At 50.3% G+C, this 18,886-nt stretch overlaps 1 protein-coding gene across 1 annotated transcript in view; it reads right to left on the bottom strand.

Moving 5' to 3' along the window:
• Nucleotides 1–736: 736 nt before the first annotated feature.
• Nucleotides 737–18,886, bottom strand: part of Emp2 (epithelial membrane protein 2) — a 47,911-nt gene continuing 29,761 nt past the window's right edge. The window contains exons 2-5 of the mRNA XM_045130069.1: nucleotides 13,746–13,879; nucleotides 9,903–9,993; nucleotides 5,369–5,515; nucleotides 737–3,754 (exon numbers count right to left, since the gene is read on the bottom strand). Coding sequence (XP_044986004.1) covers nucleotides 3,567–3,754; nucleotides 5,369–5,515; nucleotides 9,903–9,993; nucleotides 13,746–13,823 — 504 coding nt within the window. The 5' untranslated portion in view covers nucleotides 13,824–13,879 and the 3' untranslated portion in view covers nucleotides 737–3,566. The remainder of the gene's footprint in view (nucleotides 3,755–5,368; nucleotides 5,516–9,902; nucleotides 9,994–13,745; nucleotides 13,880–18,886) is intronic.

The following is an 18,886-nucleotide window of genomic DNA, read 5'->3' as shown; positions in this document are numbered from 1 at the left end:
CGTGTGTCACCACGCCCGGATCCTCTTCACTTTTCGAGACAGGGTCTCACTCAGAAGCCCAGGCTGGCTTTGAACTCCTTCTGTTGCCTAGACAGGCCTTAACCTTGTGATCCTCCTGCCTCAGGACCCAGGGTAGCTGAGACTTGAGGCCTGCTCCACCAGGTTAGGCTAACTCTCATATGGAGCTCCAGTGACTCCATGCCAGTCAGATGTCAGATGGCACCTCACAAAAGGGAACATCAGAGTTTGTTGCTCTGGGGCATCTCTTTTTACACTTTATTTTTTCACGTAGTTTTTCAGATTATACAAAACATGGGAAAAGGACTATCCTAAAGATACAGGAAGTAGAAATACCGAACCACACTAAAATCACATTTGTCCCCAAAGCAAGATATTTCACATTAACCTCAGCGTGCGTTTCCCATCACCGCTGCTTTCCGGCACACAAAATGGTCTGGCTAGCTGTATGGTAAGTTACCTGTAGATTCCCGGGGAGTTTGGTGACTCCCTATCCAGGTGGGCTTGCTGCCACAGCAGCTCCCGTGGCGTGGGGAGCGGCTGTGTAGCGTGTCTACATTCTGGTGTGGGGATGCGGGGTTTCCTCCAGCATCCGGGCATGTGAGCCTGTTTGCCAAGGGAGCGCACACAGGTTCGGATCCCTTAACAGAGGGCGGGAGCAGATCTCTGCTTCTCCTGCACACAGGTCACGCGGAGCAACACACCAAGTACTCTCCAAAACTCTTGAAACAGAGACCCAAAATAATTTTAATGCAAGTGAAAAACACGAAGTTAGTCTGTCTGTATCACATGCCCCCCCCCCCAAGAATTACAGTACTTTATATAAAAATGTCATAAGGGGAGCAAACTATAGTTCCTTCAGAAACAGTAACAGGTTTGGTCCTAATACTCCTTCTTGGACATGCTAGCTCACTCTCTTTGTTACTCTTTGGTAACTGACCAAAGAACCAACCAACCTATGGGAAAGCAGTAGACCTGTTTCTCACACCCTCACCTCCTCCCAGCTTCCCAAAAGCATGGCATATGCCAGGGAACAGGCATCCCGTGTGTCTCAAAAAAAAAAAAAAAAAGATATGTCACCAGTGGATACTGGATACTGGCCATGGAGACAAGCTGCCAGGAAACCCAAGGGGTCACTTCCTATTGCATCCAAGAGGGGCCCTCAGGATTTCCATGGTGGAAATTCATGCTTGCTTGGGGTTTGGCCTTCCACGTCTCTAGGGGTTTTGTTTGCTTGCACCATGACCCTCAAGACACACTAGAGAGGTGCTCAAGGGGGAAGTGGGGAGGCCACTTAGACTACTGTCCTGTGTGGCTCACATGACATCCTGCAAAGCAAGCATGGGGCTCTTGGTCTTGCTCACAGTGCTGGTCTGCTTTCCATGGAGGCGAGAGGTGGTCATGTGTCCTACCCCGGACCCTATGTCACCCGTGTGGCCTCTCCAAGGGGAGGGGTGCTGTTTTAACTCCAGGAAGGCAGGATGTTTTGATCTGACGGTGTCTGTATTCTCAGAGCCTCACACAGTGTCTGGAACAAGGGGAAGCGATCAATACCAAATAAATGAATAGAGGAAGGGAAGGAGGGAGGGAGGAAGGACAGGAGGGCCCCATCCTGCACTGGAGAGGGGTCTATGGTGACCCTAAAACATTCAGACCAGCTCCATGGAACTGAGCTAGTAGCAGACATCCCTCCCCTTGGCAAAAGGTCAAGTGCAGAAGTATTTAAAAAGCACAAAGTCCCAGGGCCACTGCTCCAGCATGATACTCAAAACACACATGCTATGTCCCAGGGAGTTCCCAGGTCTTCGTGTGGAGCTCAGTTCGGGTCTCTGAAGACGCCTAAAGGCGATCTCCCCATAGCCATGTTCCTTGGGATCACTTCCAAGTCGCCTGGGGGGCTGTTTCACCCAGGCCTGCCTGGCCAGATTCTCCCTTGATGCCCACAGAAGGCTATCATGGATGGCTCTTGCTTCTCTTCTGCCTCACTTACTGTGGGCACCACGGGACCCCCTGGGTGGAGCCCAGATGGTCAGTGGTCGCAGCCACCACCTGACAAAGCTGAGTAGAGCTATACTTAGAGCAATCTAAATGTCTCGGAGCATGTAAAAACAGGCGTGCAGAACACAGGCTCTCTCCTGCCCTGGGGACCTGTTTGGAATCTCCCGTTGTAGTCATCAACAGCTCATCACAGTTGGTAAGTAGTTCTTCCAACTGGTTTCTAGTCTGGATGCTCCGATAGACAGTGACACCCGCCCTCCCTAACCAACCTGAAGAAAGAGACTTTGTTTTGTTGAGGTAGTGTCTCACTCCAGCCCAGGCTGACCTGGAATTCACTATGTAGTCTCAGGTTGGCCTCGAACTCATGGAGATCCTCCTACCTCTGCCTCCTGAGTGCTGGACTAAAGAAAGGTGTGCGCCACCACGCCCGGCTGAAAGAGAGGGTCTTGAGGGGGTTCCCTTACATCTGTCAGGTGGCAAGCATCATATCATTCATGTGGATGGATGGATGGATGGATCTTCTGAGGCTAGAGAGGTTAATGGAACCAGTCCACCTTAGAGTACAGGGCAAGAAGAGAAAGGAAAGGCCTTCGAGAAAGAACAGGAGGAAGGCCACACAGTCTCTGCCTCCAAGGTGTCTGGCTGTGGAGGCACATGGCCTGTGAGCGGGGTGCCCAGGAGGCCCAGATGTAAACAGCTACAGAAGAGACAGGGAGAGTGGCCAGGCCAAGGTGTGGCCCTCAGTGGGGCTATCTAGACTCGATGAGCCCTGCTCACATTTATGGGGTGGCTCTGCTTCCCTGGCTCTGGGACTGTGGTCCCCTACTACTTTAATGTGCCTAAGCATCTTCCAAGAAGTGTGTCAGAAAGGCAGACTCCGGGGCAGGGCAGGGGTGTCCAGGGTCTGCAGAACGGGACTGGCAGGCGACATCTAAAAGATGCCCTAAGGCTTCCCTTGTGGAAATGCTTCGCCTAAATCTGACACCTGGGTTAGTGATCACTTCTCCCAAGACAGGAAGGAGACTGTCAGCAAAGTCTGAGTGGTGACCTAGCCCACCGCACGGGGTCGGGGCTCTTGATGCGCTAATTGACAGACCCCTGTGGCTCACCGGAACTCGGGGTCAACACCTGAGGACCTGGGCCCTTCCTTACCCCACCTGCTGTGGGAGCCTTATGAAAAGGGGAGGCGGGGCGGGGCAGAAACCTACAGGGGGCTTGTCCCCAGAGAGCCAGCTTTCTCCTCCAGCCACACCCCAGCCCAGCTCCGTTGGGGGGAAGAAACAGACCTACTCGATTTCAGCACCAGTGGACTTGACTTTGCCTTGCTGGGGCGTTTGGGTGGGCAGGAGTTCTGAGTACCAGCCCTCGTTGACCTCAAGAATGCAAAAACCTCTCTCTCTCCCCCCCCCCTTTTTTTCTTTTTCTTTTTTTAGCCTTTAAAGGAAACAATATGTTTGCTAGAAAAACCACAAAAAAAAATTGATTATATACAAAATGGTTATGTGAATGAGGATGCTGCACGGTGGGGAGAGCAGCCCGGCTCCCCGAACCTATTTGCGTTTCCTCAGGATCAGGTACATCAGGCCGCTGACGAAGGTGAAGGAGAAAGCTACCCAGGCCAGGATGAAGGAGTAGCCGTAGCTGCCCTCCGACAGAGGGTGGTACAGCCATGAGTTGCCTCTGTGGATGTCCTGGCGCCGGTCCGTGTAAATGGAAGCCCCGATCATGACGCACAGACCTGTCAGGAACAAAGCGAGGGGTCAGATACATGCTGGACCTCGGGTGCGCCCACACTCCGGAGAGCCCACGGGTCAGGTCTACGGCCATCTGTGAATGTTCCTTACAGGTAGGTGTCACGGTTTGAATGTGACCCCTCCGTGCCCTCAAGAAGCCCGTGTGTTTGGTCTCCTGATGGTGGCACTGGTTTGGGAGGCGTGGAGCCTTCAGGAGACAGGTCCTGGTTGGTGGAGGCAGGTCCCTGAGGATGGTCTTTGGAGGCGCTGCCCATCCCTGCTTTGGGTTGTAGCACCCTGTTCTGACTGCCAGCCAAGGAGCTCTGCCACCACCGTTCTGGATAGACCCCCTGAAACTGGGAGCCAGAATAAACCTCTCCCTTTTTTGGGAGTGGGGGAGTGAGTCACAACTACCCAGTATTCCCACTGGTGTGTAATGGGAGTGGCTTGGTTTCAACAAAACTGTATTTATAAAACCAAGTGTAGGCCAGATTTGGCCCATGGACCATAATTTGCCAGCCCTTGTAAAATTCTTCAGTGAAAGGTATTCCCTAAAAAGAGATGAGGAAGGAGAAAACACTTTTAAAAAGTTGTTTTCTGGGGCTAGGGAGATGGCTTAGCAGTTACGGCGTTTGCCTGTAAAGCCCAAAAGACCCAGGTTCAATTCTCCAGGACCCACGTAAGCCAGATGCACAAGGTGGCACTGGCATCTGGGCTTCATTTGCAGTGGCTGGAGGCCCCGGTGTGCCCGTTCTCTCCCTCCCTCCCTCTCAGTTAAATAAATCAAAATAAAAAAATTTAAAAAATGTTTTCCTTTCCCTGCGTGCTGCTTCACATACCATCAGGTCAGCGCTGAGTGAGTGGAGCCACAGCAGCCCATGTGGGCCTCACTGACATTGGAGACCAAGTAGGAAGAGATGGGGCTCAACGAGGAGGAAGTGCCCAGTGCTGAGCCCGGGCACCTCCAGGCACTCGCCTGCTGTTACCATAAGGACGCAGTGATGCGTCCTCTCTCGCTTGCATCTTAGCTGAAACACTTGTGCCAGCCTTCACAGACATCGAGACTTGAGGGCCCTGGCTTTCCTTGAGGGACCTCTCCCTCTCCTGGACCGGCAGTGTTTGTGGGTCTGTCCACCAGAGGCCTCTGTGGCCAGCTTTGAACTTAGCCATGTTGTGGCTGAGCCTTTTTAATCTGACTTCGACCTTGTGAAAATCCTGAGTAGATCGAGGGCTGAGACTTCGGTGTCTTCCCAGTCCTCCAGAAGTGAAGGCGGGGACTCTCCCAGCAGCCCGCACAGGCTGGGCCAGGCGTGGCTCTAAATGCCGCCGCCGACTGTAATGGAAGACCTGCTGATGGCTTCCTACCAACGAGACCTCGTGGGGGCTGGGCCTCCTGCCACAACACCTTCATCTCCACCTTCCAACTCACCAGGCTCCCAGTCCCTCCCTCCCATCCCAGGACTTCTCCATTTGACCGACAGCAAGCCTGCAGGCTCTGGAAGGGCTGCTCCCTCCCAGATCGCAGCTCAGGTTTCTTCATGCCTTGAGGACCCCTTCCCCTTGCCCCCCTGGCTAAAGCCACCCGCTTCCCTGCCGCCTCCTCTGGCCCGTTCACTTACAGGACATAAGTTGGATGATGGAGGTTAGGACAAATCTCTCTCCCTGCTTGAGGCGGAAGAGCTGGAGCAGGAAGATGAGGAAGGAAATGCAGCACAGGATGGTGGACAGGATCATGGTGGCCTGAACCGCCTGCATGGTGGCATAACCTGCGGGCAGAGGGCGAGGGCACGGCTGAGCACCAAGGTGGCCGCCAGCGGGCACGTCTGGGTGAGTGTTGGCAGGGACACTTCAGAGAGGGTCACGGGGCTTCGTACACAGTCTAAGCCCAGAGAAGCTGTGGAGTCTTCCAGATTCTTCCTGCCTGGGCACTTGACTACAGAACGGGGCAGCATGCCCCTGTTCCTTCTTCCGGCTGTGGGCCGCAGCTCCCACCTGCTCGGTGTGTGGACAGACTTAAAAAAAAGAATTCTTTTCTGGGGTTGGAGAGATGGCTTAGTGGTTAAGCGCTTGCCTGTGAAGCCTAAGGACCCCGGTTCGAGGCTCGACTCCCCAGGACCCATGTTAGCCAGATGCACAAGGGGGCGCACGCGTCTGGAGTGCGTTTGCAGTGGCTAGAGGCCCTGGCATGCCCATTCTCTCTCCCTCTCTCTATCTGCCTCTTTCTGTCCCTCTCTCTCTCTCTCTCTCTGAAATAAATAAAAATAACAAAAAAAAATTAAAAAAAAAAGAATTCTTTTCTGGGGCTGGAGAGATGGCTTATAGTTAAGACACCTGCCTGTGAAGGCTGAGGACCCAGGTTTGATTCCCCAGGACCCACATAAGCCAGATGGCTCAAGGTGGTGTATGCATCTGGAGTTTGTTTGCAGCGGCTGGAGGCCCTGGCATCTTCATACTCACTCTCTATTGAATAAGTAAATAAGTGAAAAAAAATTAAATTAATTCATTCTTTTCCAAGGTGTCTGTGTGTGTTTATGTGTAGGTGTGGGTACATGAGTGTGGGGGCCGGAGGACAACCTTGGGTATCATTTCTCAAAAACACCAGCCACCTTTTATGAAACAACTGCTTTTTTTTTTTTTTCTTTTGATTTTTTTCGAGGTAGGGTTTCACTCTGGCCCAGGCTGACCTGGAATTCACTATGTAGTCTCAGGGTGGCCTCGAACTCATGGTGATCCTCCTACCTCTGCCTCCCGAGTGCTGGGATTAAAGGCGTGTGCACCACCCACGCCCAGCTCTTTCTTTTGGTTTTTTCGAGGTAGGGTCTCACTCTAGCTCAGGCTGACCTGGAGCTCACTCTGTAGTCCCAAACTGGCCTGGAACTCACAGCGATTCTCTTACCTCTGCCTCCCAAGGGCTGGGATTAAAGGTGTGCCCCACGCCACCACTCTTGGCGAGAGCCCAAAACTGGCTGACCAGGAAGTCCTGGCAATCCTCCTGTCTTTGGCCCTGTCACTGCTAGGGATATAGGTATGCTTAGCCATGCCCTACTTTTTACATGGGTACTGGGAATTGAACTCAGGTCCTTATGATTGCACAGCAAGCATGCTTAACCACTGAACCGTCTTCCAAGCGCCACCGTGGTGGATCTTAATGCATTTACGCTGCCAGCAAGGTCACGTGGAGGTCACCTGGCCTCTTCCCTAATTCCTCGTGGCGAATGAACACACTCCCCAGCACAGCACACGTCACCTTGCCTCACTCCTCTTCAAAGTCCAAGGTCAGGCAGAAGTAAGTTGGGACACGGAAGGGAAGTCGAGAGAGATGGCACTGGGCAGGAGCCCAGGGGCAGGCATGGAGGGTAAGAGGCCGAGGGCCCTGGTGATCTGCTGGGAAGAAATGCTCTCTATTCTTCTTTTTCTCAGTGATAGGTTATTTATTTATTTATTTATTTATTTATTTATTTATTTGATTTTTCGAGGTAAGGCCTCACTCTGGCCCAGGCTGACCTGGAACTCACTATGTAGTCTCAGTGTGGCCTTGAACTCACGGTACCTCTGCCTCCGGAGTACTGGGATTAAAGGTGTGCACTACCCACACCTGGCTTCAGTGATAGTTTGCTGGGAGTATAGGCAATGGTCAAAACTCACTGAACTAAGCCCTAAAGAAGTGTACATTTCTTTCCTCATTTGTAAATTGTTTTTCCATTTAGAACAACCCTACCAGACTACAGTGAGGTAAGACCAACCCAAACACCAAGTGTGGGGATCACTCATTGAGGATCCCAGCATGGGGCCAAGGCTCAGATCCTACGCCTTAGAACATTACTTGTTAAATTTGCCCAGGAGTCACCCAGGACAGCTGGTTGAAACGCAGACTCCTGAGCAGATTTCTCTGGAGACTCATTAGCTATTATTCTGGGGTAGGTGCCTGGAGTCTGCATTTTCAGTAAGTACCCCACTTGATTCAGAGCTATGAGAGGGCAAATGTGGAGACTGGCTCTGTGGGGAAAGACAGGATTATGATTTGACACTGGGGCTTCTCAAAGTTGGGGTGGGGCACATGCAGGATGTGCCACTGGTGGCCTGTGGCGTCAGGGTGGGTGAAGCCCAGTGAGGGCCCCAAAACCAGGAGCACATTCCTGGGGAGGGCTGGGTCCTTGAAGTGCTTTCAGCTCTCCCACAGACCTTAAGAAAGGTTCACTTCGAGCACCAAGAACCTATCTGCTAAGACAGCCCTCTGTATCCACAACTTCCCCAGCCTCACAGTCAGCCACCTACTCTTTTAAAATATTTTTATTTACAGCCGGGCGTGGTGGCGCACGCCTTTAATCCCAGCACTCGGGAGGCAGAGGCAGGAGGATCACTGTGAGTTCGAGGCCAACCTGAGATTACATAGTGAATTCCAGGTCAGCCTGGGCTAGAGTGAAACCCTATCTCGAAAAACCAAAAACCAAAACAAAGCCGAAATAGAGCAAGAAAGAGAGAGAGAGGAAGAGAAAGAGAAAATGGGTGCGCCAGGGCCTTTAGTCACTGCAAAGAATTCCAGATGTATGTGCCACTTGCACATCTGGCTTTACTTGGGTCCTGGAATCAACCCCCTTCAGAGTTCAAGAGACAAATGCATCTGGGGGGCCGTGGAGAGATCCAAGAGCATGGCTCAATGGTCTGTCGGGGTCCACCCTGTTCACCTCCCCCCTCAGCGCCACAAGTGGGACGGGCAGCTGTTCCCAGGCTCAGCCAGCAGGGCATTCAGATCCCAAGGAGGCAGCACTGACTGGGCCACGTCGAGGCTGCTCATACCTAGTCTGGACTTTTCCGTTTTACTTTGGGCTGGGCAATTTGGAGTGGTTTATGCTCTGTGTCTCAGTCTCACCATCTTAAAATGGGGCCAGCGGTCCCGGCTTACTAGGGCTGGGAGACATCACATATCAGCGCTGACGTGTTTGCCTCGAAGTAAACTCTGGTAAAACAATGCTTTCAAGCTGGGCATGGTGGCACACGCTTCAATCCTAGCACTTGGGAGGCAGAGGTAGGAGGATCACCGTGAGTTTGAAGCCACCCCAAGACTACATAGTGAATTCCAGGTCAGCCTGGGCTAGAGTCAGACCCTACCTCAAAAACAAACCAACAAACAATCAAACAACAACAACAAAAAAACCCACTTTCTGCTGACTTTGGCTGCTTTGATGTTTGAGTCCGGCTTACATGGGTGATTTGGGAACTGAACCCAAGCCAGCAGGCTTTGCAAGTAAGCACTTTTAACCACTGAGCCATCTTCCCAGCCCCTTCAGCTGCTTTTACACATAGGGTTTTCTCTCTCTCTCTCCTTTCTTTCTTCCTTCCTTCCTTCCTTTCTCGTATAGGGCTTCTGCATCTACAAAGCCCTTTTATATATTTTGGCATGGGAGCTGGGGAAGTAGCTCGGTGATTAGAGTGCCTGCCTAGCATGCACAGCCTTGGGCTTGATCCCCAGTAACTGCATTGAACTGGGTGCGGTGGTGCACGTCTTTACCCAGCACTTAGGAGGTGGACACAAGAGGATCAGTTCAAGGTCATCCTTGACTACATAGTGAGTTTGAGGCCAGCCTGAGCTACTGAGACTCTGTCTCAAAAGAAAAACACAGGGCAGGAGAGATGACTTGGCAGTTAAGGTGCTTGTCTACAAAGTCAAAGAACCTAGGTTCGATTCTCCTGTACCCATGTAAAGCCAGATGTACAAGGTAGCGCGTGTATCTGGAGTTCGTTTGCAGCGATTGGAGGCCCTGGTGCACCCATTCTTTCTCTTTCTCTCAAATAAATATAAAAAAAAAAATTTTTTTTTAAAGAAGTAGGCATGACAGGATCATTGTCACCTCCAGTTCCTAGCTGAGGATGCCAGAGTCTGTGAGCACAGGGGACCTGCCCAAGGGGAGGCCACCCAGCTGGGAGAGGAGTAGAGGTCCTGAGTCCCTGCCACAGTGGGCTGAACCAAATGCCAGTGAACCTATGAAGAGGAAGGGGAGAAGATTCCAGGCAGGGACTGAGGCTTGTGACTCAGCTCTGACCTTCTGCCCCCTGATGGGGCTGGCCTTGCTGGGCCCATCTCAGCAGGCCTCAGCGGGGAGGCGATGTTGGGGTACCACAGCCTCATACTCCCGGCTTCTCCCTCACACTCACCTTCATACCCTTCACCAATTTCTGTACAGTTCGTGTTGTTGGGACACACTCGCCAGACGTCCGCGGAGAAGCCTTCTCCTACCCACCAGGCCTGCAGGGGAACGGAGCAGAGGCAGCTGCTGCTTAACGGAGCAGACACAGAGCCTACAGGCATAGACTCCAGGCAGGCTATCAGGCTATTGAAACAAAAGAATTTCCCCTGGAGTTTTATTTATTTATTTATTTGAGAGCGACAGACACAGAGAGAAAGACAGATAGAGGGAGAGAGAATGGGCGCACCAGGGCTTCCAGCCTCTGCAAACGAACTCCAGACACGTGCGCCCCCTTGTGCATCTGGCTAACGTGGGACCTGGGGAACCGAGCCTCGAACCGGGGTCCTTAGGCTTCACAGGCAAGCGCTTAACCACTAAGCCATCTCTCCAGCCCTCCCCTGGAGTTTCATGAGGGTGTGGGGAAAACAAAACAAAACAAAACAAAACAAAACAAAACAAAAAACCTTGAGGTCTGATGCCAGCCAGAAGGGCAGCCTGTCTCCCAGAAAGATTTCCCAAAGTCCTGACAGCTTGTCAGACCACCTCCCGGGACTGGAGCAGAGACATGACGGGTGTGAGCACACCTGACCGGGACGGGACGCCTGAGTTATGCATGTTCCTTACCTCGTCCCATTCAAGGACCAACCAGGCTTAGCTTCTGAGATGAGACAAGACCAGGCGCATTCAGGGCGGTATGGCTACAGATCGTGCCTTTTAGCTTCTATTTAAACTTGAACCTTGGGCTGGAGAGATGGCTTAGCGGTTAAGCGCTTGCCTGTGAAGCCTAAGGACCTGGGTTCAAGGCTCGATTCCCCAGGACCCACGTTAGCCAGATGCACAGGGGGTGCACGCGTCTGGAGTTCATTTGCAGTGGCTGGAGGCCCTGGTGCGCCCATTCTCTCTCTCTCTCTCTGCCTCTTCCTGTCTCTGTTGCTCTCAAATAAATAAATAAAAATAAACAAAAAATAAAAAACAAATAACTCTTGATTTTGTTTGCTGTCCTAAAATTTTTTTTCTTTTTTAAGTATCCAGGGGCTGGGGAGATGGCTCAGTAGGAAAAAGCGCGTGCTGTGAAGCGTAACAAGCTCAGTTCAGGTCGCCAGAGTCCATGTAACGCTAGGCATGGCAGCGCAGGCGCGTCAGCCCGGGTGCCCGCGGAGAGACGCGAGATGGAGACGCGAGATGGAGACGCAAGGGCTCTACGAGGGACTCAGAGGTGGACGCGAAGAAAGCGCCTCAGACAAGGTGGAAGACGAGGCCCGACACCCAAGGCTGCCTTGTGACTTCTACATGTGCTGTGGCAAGCGTGTGCCCAGTCTTTGCACGTGCATGTATGTGGGTGGGTGGATGCGCACACACGTGCTCAGGTCAGTGTGGAGGCCTGATCTGGTCCTTGGTTGGTCTCTCACTGAACCTGGAGCTCACCAACTAGCTACAGAGCCCAGGGAATCCTTCTGTCTGTGTTTCAGTGTTGGCATTACAGGTGCCTGTCACCGTGCCCACGTGTTAGACTGGGCACAGCGTACTCATTCTTTTTTTTTTTTCCAGGTAGGGTCTCACTCTAGCCCAGGCTGATCTGGAATTCACTATGTAGTCTCAGGGTGGCCTCGAATTCATGGCTCCTCTTACATCCGCCTCCTGAGTGCTGGGATTAAAGGCGTGTGCCACCATGCCCAACTAATATTTTTATATATTTATTTTATTTTATTTGAGAGAGAGAGAGACAGAGAGAAAGGAAGAAACAGATAGACAGACAAAATGAGAATTGGAGCGCCTGGGCCTCCAGCAAACAAACTCCAGACGCATGCACCACCTTGTGCATCTGGCTTATGTGGGTCCTGGGGAATCAAACCTGGGTCCTTTGGCTTTGCACACAAATGCCTTAACTGCTAAGCCATCTCTCCAGCCAGCCCTCTTTTCTTAATTTTTTAAATTTATTTTTATTTGAGCCAGAGAGAGAAAGAGACAGAGAGGAGAGAGGAGAGAGACAGACAGAGAGACAGAGAGAGAGAGAGAGAGAGAGAGAGAGAGAGAGAGAGAGAGAGAGAGAGAGAATGGGCACGCCAGGGCTTCTAGCCACTGCCAATGAACTCCAGATACATGCATCACCTTGTGCATCTGGCTTATGTGGAACCTGGAGAATTGAACCTGGGTCCTTAGGCTTTGTAGACAAGCACTTTAACAGTTAAGCCATCTCTTCAACCCTTTTTTAAAAAAATACTTTTATTCATTTATTTAAGAGAGACAGAGAGAGAGAATGGGTGTGCCAGGGTCTTTAGCTGCTGTGAACGAACTCCAGACACACGCGCCACCTTGTGCGTCTGGCTTACGTGGGTCCTTGGGAGCCAAACCTGGGTCCTTTGGCTTTGCAGGCTCAAGTGCCTTAACTGCTAAGCCGTCTCTCCAGCCCCAGAGTGTCCTCATTCTTATGGTGATTAGTCAGCTTACTTGTTGATCTCCGTTGTCAACTTGATTTAACTGAAATGTGTAGGTCTGGCAAAACACACTGTGTGGGTGCTCATGGGGGGCCCCTCCAGAGACGAGAGGCATGTGGGAGAGGAAAAGATCCACCCTGAATGTGCGTGGTACCACCAGATGGAAGCAAGCTGGAGGAAGGCAGTGTGTGCGTACATGCATGCACAGCCTCTTCTGTTCCTAAGTGAGGAGTCTGTCTGTCACCACTGCCACCACCCTCTGACACCAGCTTCTCTGGCTTTTCAATGGCAACGTAACACCACAACTCTCCAAGGGAACTTCCAGGCCTCCAGTACCAGCCTGGGACTGCCGAGATCTCTGCAGCGCACGCAGACAGCCGCCGCTGAACTTAAGCACCTCCACAGTTTGATGTGATGTGGACAGAAGCCAGGCCCGTGAAAAGCTTCATCTCCTGACTTGACCAAGAGGTCATCAAATACTCTTGCCAGAATGTTCTCCAGCTGGACACTAAAGGAAAGTTAACTTTTCACGGGAGCATGTGGAGAGTCTGGAATGTTCCAAGCATGAGCTCTGCTGGGGAAGTCATGCCAAGGGGGGGGGGGAGGGAGTAGCTACACACATGCCTGGCCAGTAAAGAGAAGCCAGTAGTGGAGGGTTGCTGGATAGATCTAGAGCAGTGGACCTCAACACAGGATGAATGTGATCCCAGTAGGCAGCTGCCAATGTCAGGTACTACCGACATTTAGTGGCGAGAGGCTGGGGATATTGCTAAGCACCTGTGACTCACAACACAGCTTTTGCAACAAGAATAACTGAACAGCAGTAGCTAGGCGTGGTGACTCACACCTCTAACCACAGCTCTTGGGAGGCTTCAGTAGAAATACCCCTGTTAGCTTGAGGCCACATACAGTGAGACTCTACCTCAAAGCAAGAATAAAAATACTTCTAGTGGGCGGAAGAGATGGCTGAATGGTTAAGGCGTTTGCTTGCCTACAAAGTGTAAGGACCCAGGTTCGATTCCCCAGGACCCACATAAACCAGATGCACAAGGTGGTGCAGGCGCCTGGAGTTCTTTTGCAGAGCCTGGAGGCGCTGGTGCACCCTTTCTCTCTCTCTCTCTCAGCGTCTCTTTCTCTCTCAAATAAATGCTGAGGGGACAGAGGTCCTTGTCGAAGAGGATCTGCCACCCAAACCTGATCAGAGAATGTTCCAGAAGCTCCACACTGAGGCCAAGAGCACTCGGGCCCAAGCTAGGGAGATGCCTTTCGCAGAGAGGCCACCCCCCAATCACGATCACATACACTTAGTCTTCCATTCTGCTCCTACAGACTTGCTGTCCAAGGGCCCCACGGTGGTAGGCAGAAATGGGACTTACGTTGTCTATGGTGGAGGTAAAGAGCAGCGCTGCGGAGACGATGTGGAAAATGATGATGAAGGCAAGGATGATCAACATGTTCGCGGGGCGGGGTGGCCCGAGGGCAGCTTGAAAGCCCGAAGAGGGAGGAGGGGCTAAAGAGGATGAGAGAGAGAGAGAGAAATCCAAATTTTGGTACTGGTACATTGAAATTTAGATAAGCAACTTTTTTTCACTTTGTTTTTTATTTGTTTGTTTGTTTGTTTTTGAGGTAGGGTCTTGCTCTACCAGGCTGACCTGGAATTCCCTATGTAGTCTCAGGGTGGCCTCAAACTCATGGTGATCCTCCTGCCTCTGCCTCCTGAGTGCTGGGCTTAAATGTGTGCCACCACGCTCCGCCAGATAAGCAACCTTTAATGAGGACTTGGAAAATCAAAATTAGTTCATCTTATGACCTAGCTGAAGACCTCACTATTCCAAAGCTGGGCAGGAGGATGATCCATTGTTGGATCCACGTGCCCAGAGTTCCTTGTGGAATAGGAGGGTGAGGATCAATTAAAATCTCTAATTCAACCAGGTATAGTGGCTCATAACTATATTGTCCAGCACTCAGGAGACTGAGGTAGGAGAATCACCATGAGTTTGAGAGTATATTCAAAGTCAGCCAGAGCCTCAAAACAACAAAGAAAGGAACAAACACCTCTAATTCAGGAAAGCACTGCTTCTCTTCCGCAGGCACTGGGTCAGGGGCAAGCTGTGTGTGAAAATATCCCAGAATCTGCCGGGCATGGTGGCGCATGCCTTTAATCCCAGCACTCGGGAGGCAGAGGTAGGAGGATCGCCGAGAGTTCAAGGCCACCCTGAGACTGCATAGTGAATTCCAGGTCAGCCTGGGCTAGACTGAGACCCTACCTTGAAAAACAAAACAAAACAAAACAAATCCCAGAACCCATTGTCAGAGACCCAGCTACAAGACATGGTAACAGTTAGCATGATACAAAATGCTTTTCTAATGATCTGGCCATTTATAAAACCAGTCTCCACTGAACTCCTTTTTTTTTCTTTCTGTTTTTTTGAGGTAGGGTCTAGCCCAGGCTGACCTGGAATTCACTATGTAGTCTCAGGGTGGCTTTGAACTCATGGTGATCCTCCTACCTCTGCCTCCTGAGTGCTGGGATTAAATAATGGCGTGTGTCATCATGCCCAGCTGAACTCTTTAAAAATATGTATTTATTTGCAAGCAGAGGTAGAGAGTGTGTGGGCCCACTCAGGCCTCTTGCCGCTGTAAACAAACTCCAGACACATGCCCCTCTTTGTGCATGGGCTTTATGTAGGTTCAGGGGACAGGAACCCAGGCTGTTAGGCTTTGCAAGCAAGTGCCTTTAACCACTGAGCCATCTTTCCAGCAATCTCTTCATCTCACTGAACTCCCTCCCTCTCTCTCTCTCTCTCTCTCTCTCTCTCTCTCTCTCTTTTTGGTTTTTCGAAGTAGGGTCTCACTCTGGCCCAGGCTGACCTGGAATTCACATGTATCTCAGGGTGGCCTCGAACTCACAGCAATCCTCCTCCCTCTGCCTCCCAAGTGCTGGGATTAAAGGTATGCACCCAGCCTCACTGAACTCTTAATAGCTATCTCCATTTGTACAACATCGGCTGCTAGATACAAATGCCACGTGTAGCAAGCAGGTGCCTTTTAATTTGCTCTCTTTGATCCCACGGGAAAACTACATTTCCCAGACTCCCTTGCACTTGGGTTGGAGGCCCAGGGCCCTGGCTGAGACTGAGGCTGAGGAGAAGAGCAGGTGGGAATTTTCCAAGCTCTCCCTCTCCCTCCCGGAAGGAAGTCTCTGGGGATGAAGTGGTCCCTGAGACCGCACACCTTGACTGAGACTGTGACCCGTGAACAAGGTCAATTTGAACAATATACAACAGGAAGCAACTGCCAAGTGAGGTTGTAGAGTTTGCAAAAGAGCTTAGCTTTCCGTCAATGAAAGTGATGAGTGTTCAGACAGCACCAGGCTTCAACATGTGAGCGCCTGTCTAAGCCAGCCTAGCTCTCAAAAAAAGGAAAAAAGAAATAACCATAGGGTATATGGGGGGAGGGGAAGGGGGAGCATTCCAAAGAACGATTTGAATATCTAAGTGTTAAAAGGTCACATTTGGAAAAACAGAAGATTTTTTTACAAACATAGCCACAAGGCCATCATGTTGTTTGACACAACTGAAATGTCATATGAAGATATCAAAACAACGGGGCTGCAACAGGGTCACCCCCAAATCAACACATCGCTCGTTCTGCGTTCCAATAATTTGTAGCCAGAGTCTATTGCTAAGATTTTGTGGGAAAGAAAATGAACTTTTAGTTAATACAGTATAAATTAGACCATATTTATGCTATGGTGTAATTTTAGCCCATTTAAAAACAAATTTTTTTTTTTTGAGGTAGCATCTCACTCTAGTTCAGGCTGATCTAGAACTCACTTTGTATACAACACAGGCTGGCTGTATAGTTTGAACTCAAGTGATCTTTTACCTCAGTCTCCATGTGCTGGGATTAAGGTACGTGCCATCATTCCCAGCTTTTCTTTTTAATCTTAAATATTTATTTATTTCTGTGCCACAGCATGCATGTGGAGGTCAAAAGATAACTTCAAGTTGTCTCTGCTCCACCTTCTTCTTTTTTTGTAAAATTTATTTATTTATTAGAGACAGAGAGAGGGAGGAGAGAGAGAGATTGAGAGAAAGAGAAAATGGGTGTGCCAGGGCCTTTAGCCACTGCAAATGAGCTACAGATGCACGTGCCACCTTGTGCATCTGGCATACATGGGACCTGGAGAATCGAACCTGGGTCCTTAGGTTTTGCAGGCAAGTGCCTTAACCACTAAGCCATCTCTCCAACCCTGTGTTTCGCCTTCTTTAAGACAGGGTCTTTTGCAAATGAACAGCCAGGTTGCAAATGAGCTTCAGACTAGCTGACCCGATAGCATCGGATCTTCCTGACTCTATTGCCCGTGGGTATAGGCTTGTTGGGACCACAGATTCATACACCCCTTTGCATCCAGCTTTACATGAGTGCTGGGAATTGAAGTGGGGGGGCAGCCATGCAAGTGTGCACCTTTAACCACTGAGCCATCTCCCAGCCTTGAGCCCAGTTTTAAGTGGGAAAACACACACACACACACACACATACACACACACACACACACACACACACACTTTTTTTCCTGAACCATTTGAGAATAAGTTGACTATACCATACTTCTTTATGTCTAAATCTTTTAGAGTATATGTCTGAAATACAGGGTATTTTCTTATATAGCTACAGTGTGATAGCCGCAATTAAGAAACCTAACATTATAATACCATTATCTCATCTATAGTCCACATTTACATTTCTCCAATGATCCCAAGTTCCACTGTGTATCATTGGTTTTCCTGGTCCAAGGTGACAGACACAGTGCCCTTTCCCACCACGTCTATTTCATGTTTTTTACTCTGGAATGACTTTCTGGTCCTTTTTCTTTGTAGCATTGATGTATTTAAGAATGTCTTTCTCGGGCTGGAGAGATGGCTTAGCGGTTAAGCGCTTGCCTGTGAAGCCTAAGGACCCCGGTTCGAGGCTCGGTTCCCCAGGTCCCACGTTAGCCAGATGCACAAGGGGGCGCACGCGTCTGGAGTTCGTTTGCAGAGGCTGGAAGCCCTGGCACGCCCACTCTCTCTCTCTCCCTCTATCTGTCTTTCTCTCTGTGTCTGTCGCTCTCAAATAAATAAATAAATAATTAATTAAAAAAAAAAGAGAATGTCTTTCTCCCTCCCTCTCTTCCCTCCTTGTCTCTTGTGTGGTGGAAGAGTCACACTCCCTCAGCCGTGATGTCTAGTCTCACCACGGACTCAGAATCAGTGGAGCCAAGGGCAATGGACTGAACCCTCTGCAACCATGAGCCAAAAATAAGTCTTTCCTCCTCCAAGTTTTATTTATTTGAGAGAGAGAGGGAAAGAGGGAGGGAGGGAGGTGGTGGCGCATGCCTTTAATCCCAGCACTTGGGAGGCAGAGGTAGGAGGATCACTGTGAGTTCGAGGCCACCCTGAGACTACATAGTAAATTCCAGGTCAGCCTGAGCTAGAGTGAGACCCTGACTTAAAAAAAAAAAAGGGAGGGGGAGAGATAGAGAGAGAGAGAGAGAGAGAGAGAGAGAGAGAGAGAATGCAGGGCCTCCAGCCACTGCCAATGAACTCCAGACTCATGCGCCACCTTGTACATCTGGTTTACATGGGGGTCCAGGGGGATTGAACCTGGGTCCTTAACCGCTAAGCCATCTTCTCCAGCGCCTCCTCCAAGTTTTTCTTTCGTGTATTTTGGTCTAGAGACAGAAATACACTTGCATTTAATGTTTCCCCATGATTCAATTTAGGCTGTCTTTTAGCAGGAATCTATACTACCAAGGTAGCCTTAGTGTGCCCGCCAGGAGGAAGAGAGTCCCACTGTGATCAGCTGGTTAGGGCCCATCAAATTCTTCTAACACCACCACCACTTCTCCTTCTTCTCCTTCTCCTCATTTTCCTCCTCCTCCTTCTTTTTGGTAAGATCTCACTCTGGTCCAGGCTGACCTGGAATTCACTATGCAGTCTCACGGTGGCCTCAAACTAATGGCGATCCTCCTACCTCTGCCTCCCGAGTGCTGGGATTGAAGGCGTGCGCCACCACGCCCAGATCCACTAAATTATTTCACTGCCCAATTTCTTAATGTTTCCAAGTTTTATGTATTTGACATGTGTGAGTGTGTATGTATATATGTATGCGTGTGTGTCTATGGGCTTGCAAGGGTCTCTTGATGCTGCAAAGTCATAGGTAGCTTGGTGGCAGAATGCTTGTCCAACACGTATCAGACCCTGGGCTTGACCTCCAGCACCACAAAGTGAAGGAAAGAGAGAGAGAGAGGAAGGAGAAAGAAAAGAAAGTGTGGAAGAAACAAAAAAAAAATCTATAAAAAGTCATTTGTAGGGGCAAGATGTTGTAGTGTGCTTATGTATGAATAAAATGAAATTTATGAGCTGGTGAGATGACTTAGTCGTTAAGGTGCTTGCCTGCAAAGCCTAGGGCCTCATGTTCGACTCTCCAGGTCCCAAGCCAGGGGCACAAGGTCACACATGATCACAAGGGA

Source organism: Jaculus jaculus, chromosome 11, assembly GCF_020740685.1.
Source record: "Jaculus jaculus isolate mJacJac1 chromosome 11, mJacJac1.mat.Y.cur, whole genome shotgun sequence".
Taxonomy (NCBI): Eukaryota; Metazoa; Chordata; class Mammalia; order Rodentia; family Dipodidae; genus Jaculus; species Jaculus jaculus.
Note: the sequence above shows the minus strand (reverse complement) of the source record. Positions and strands in the feature narration are given on the sequence as shown.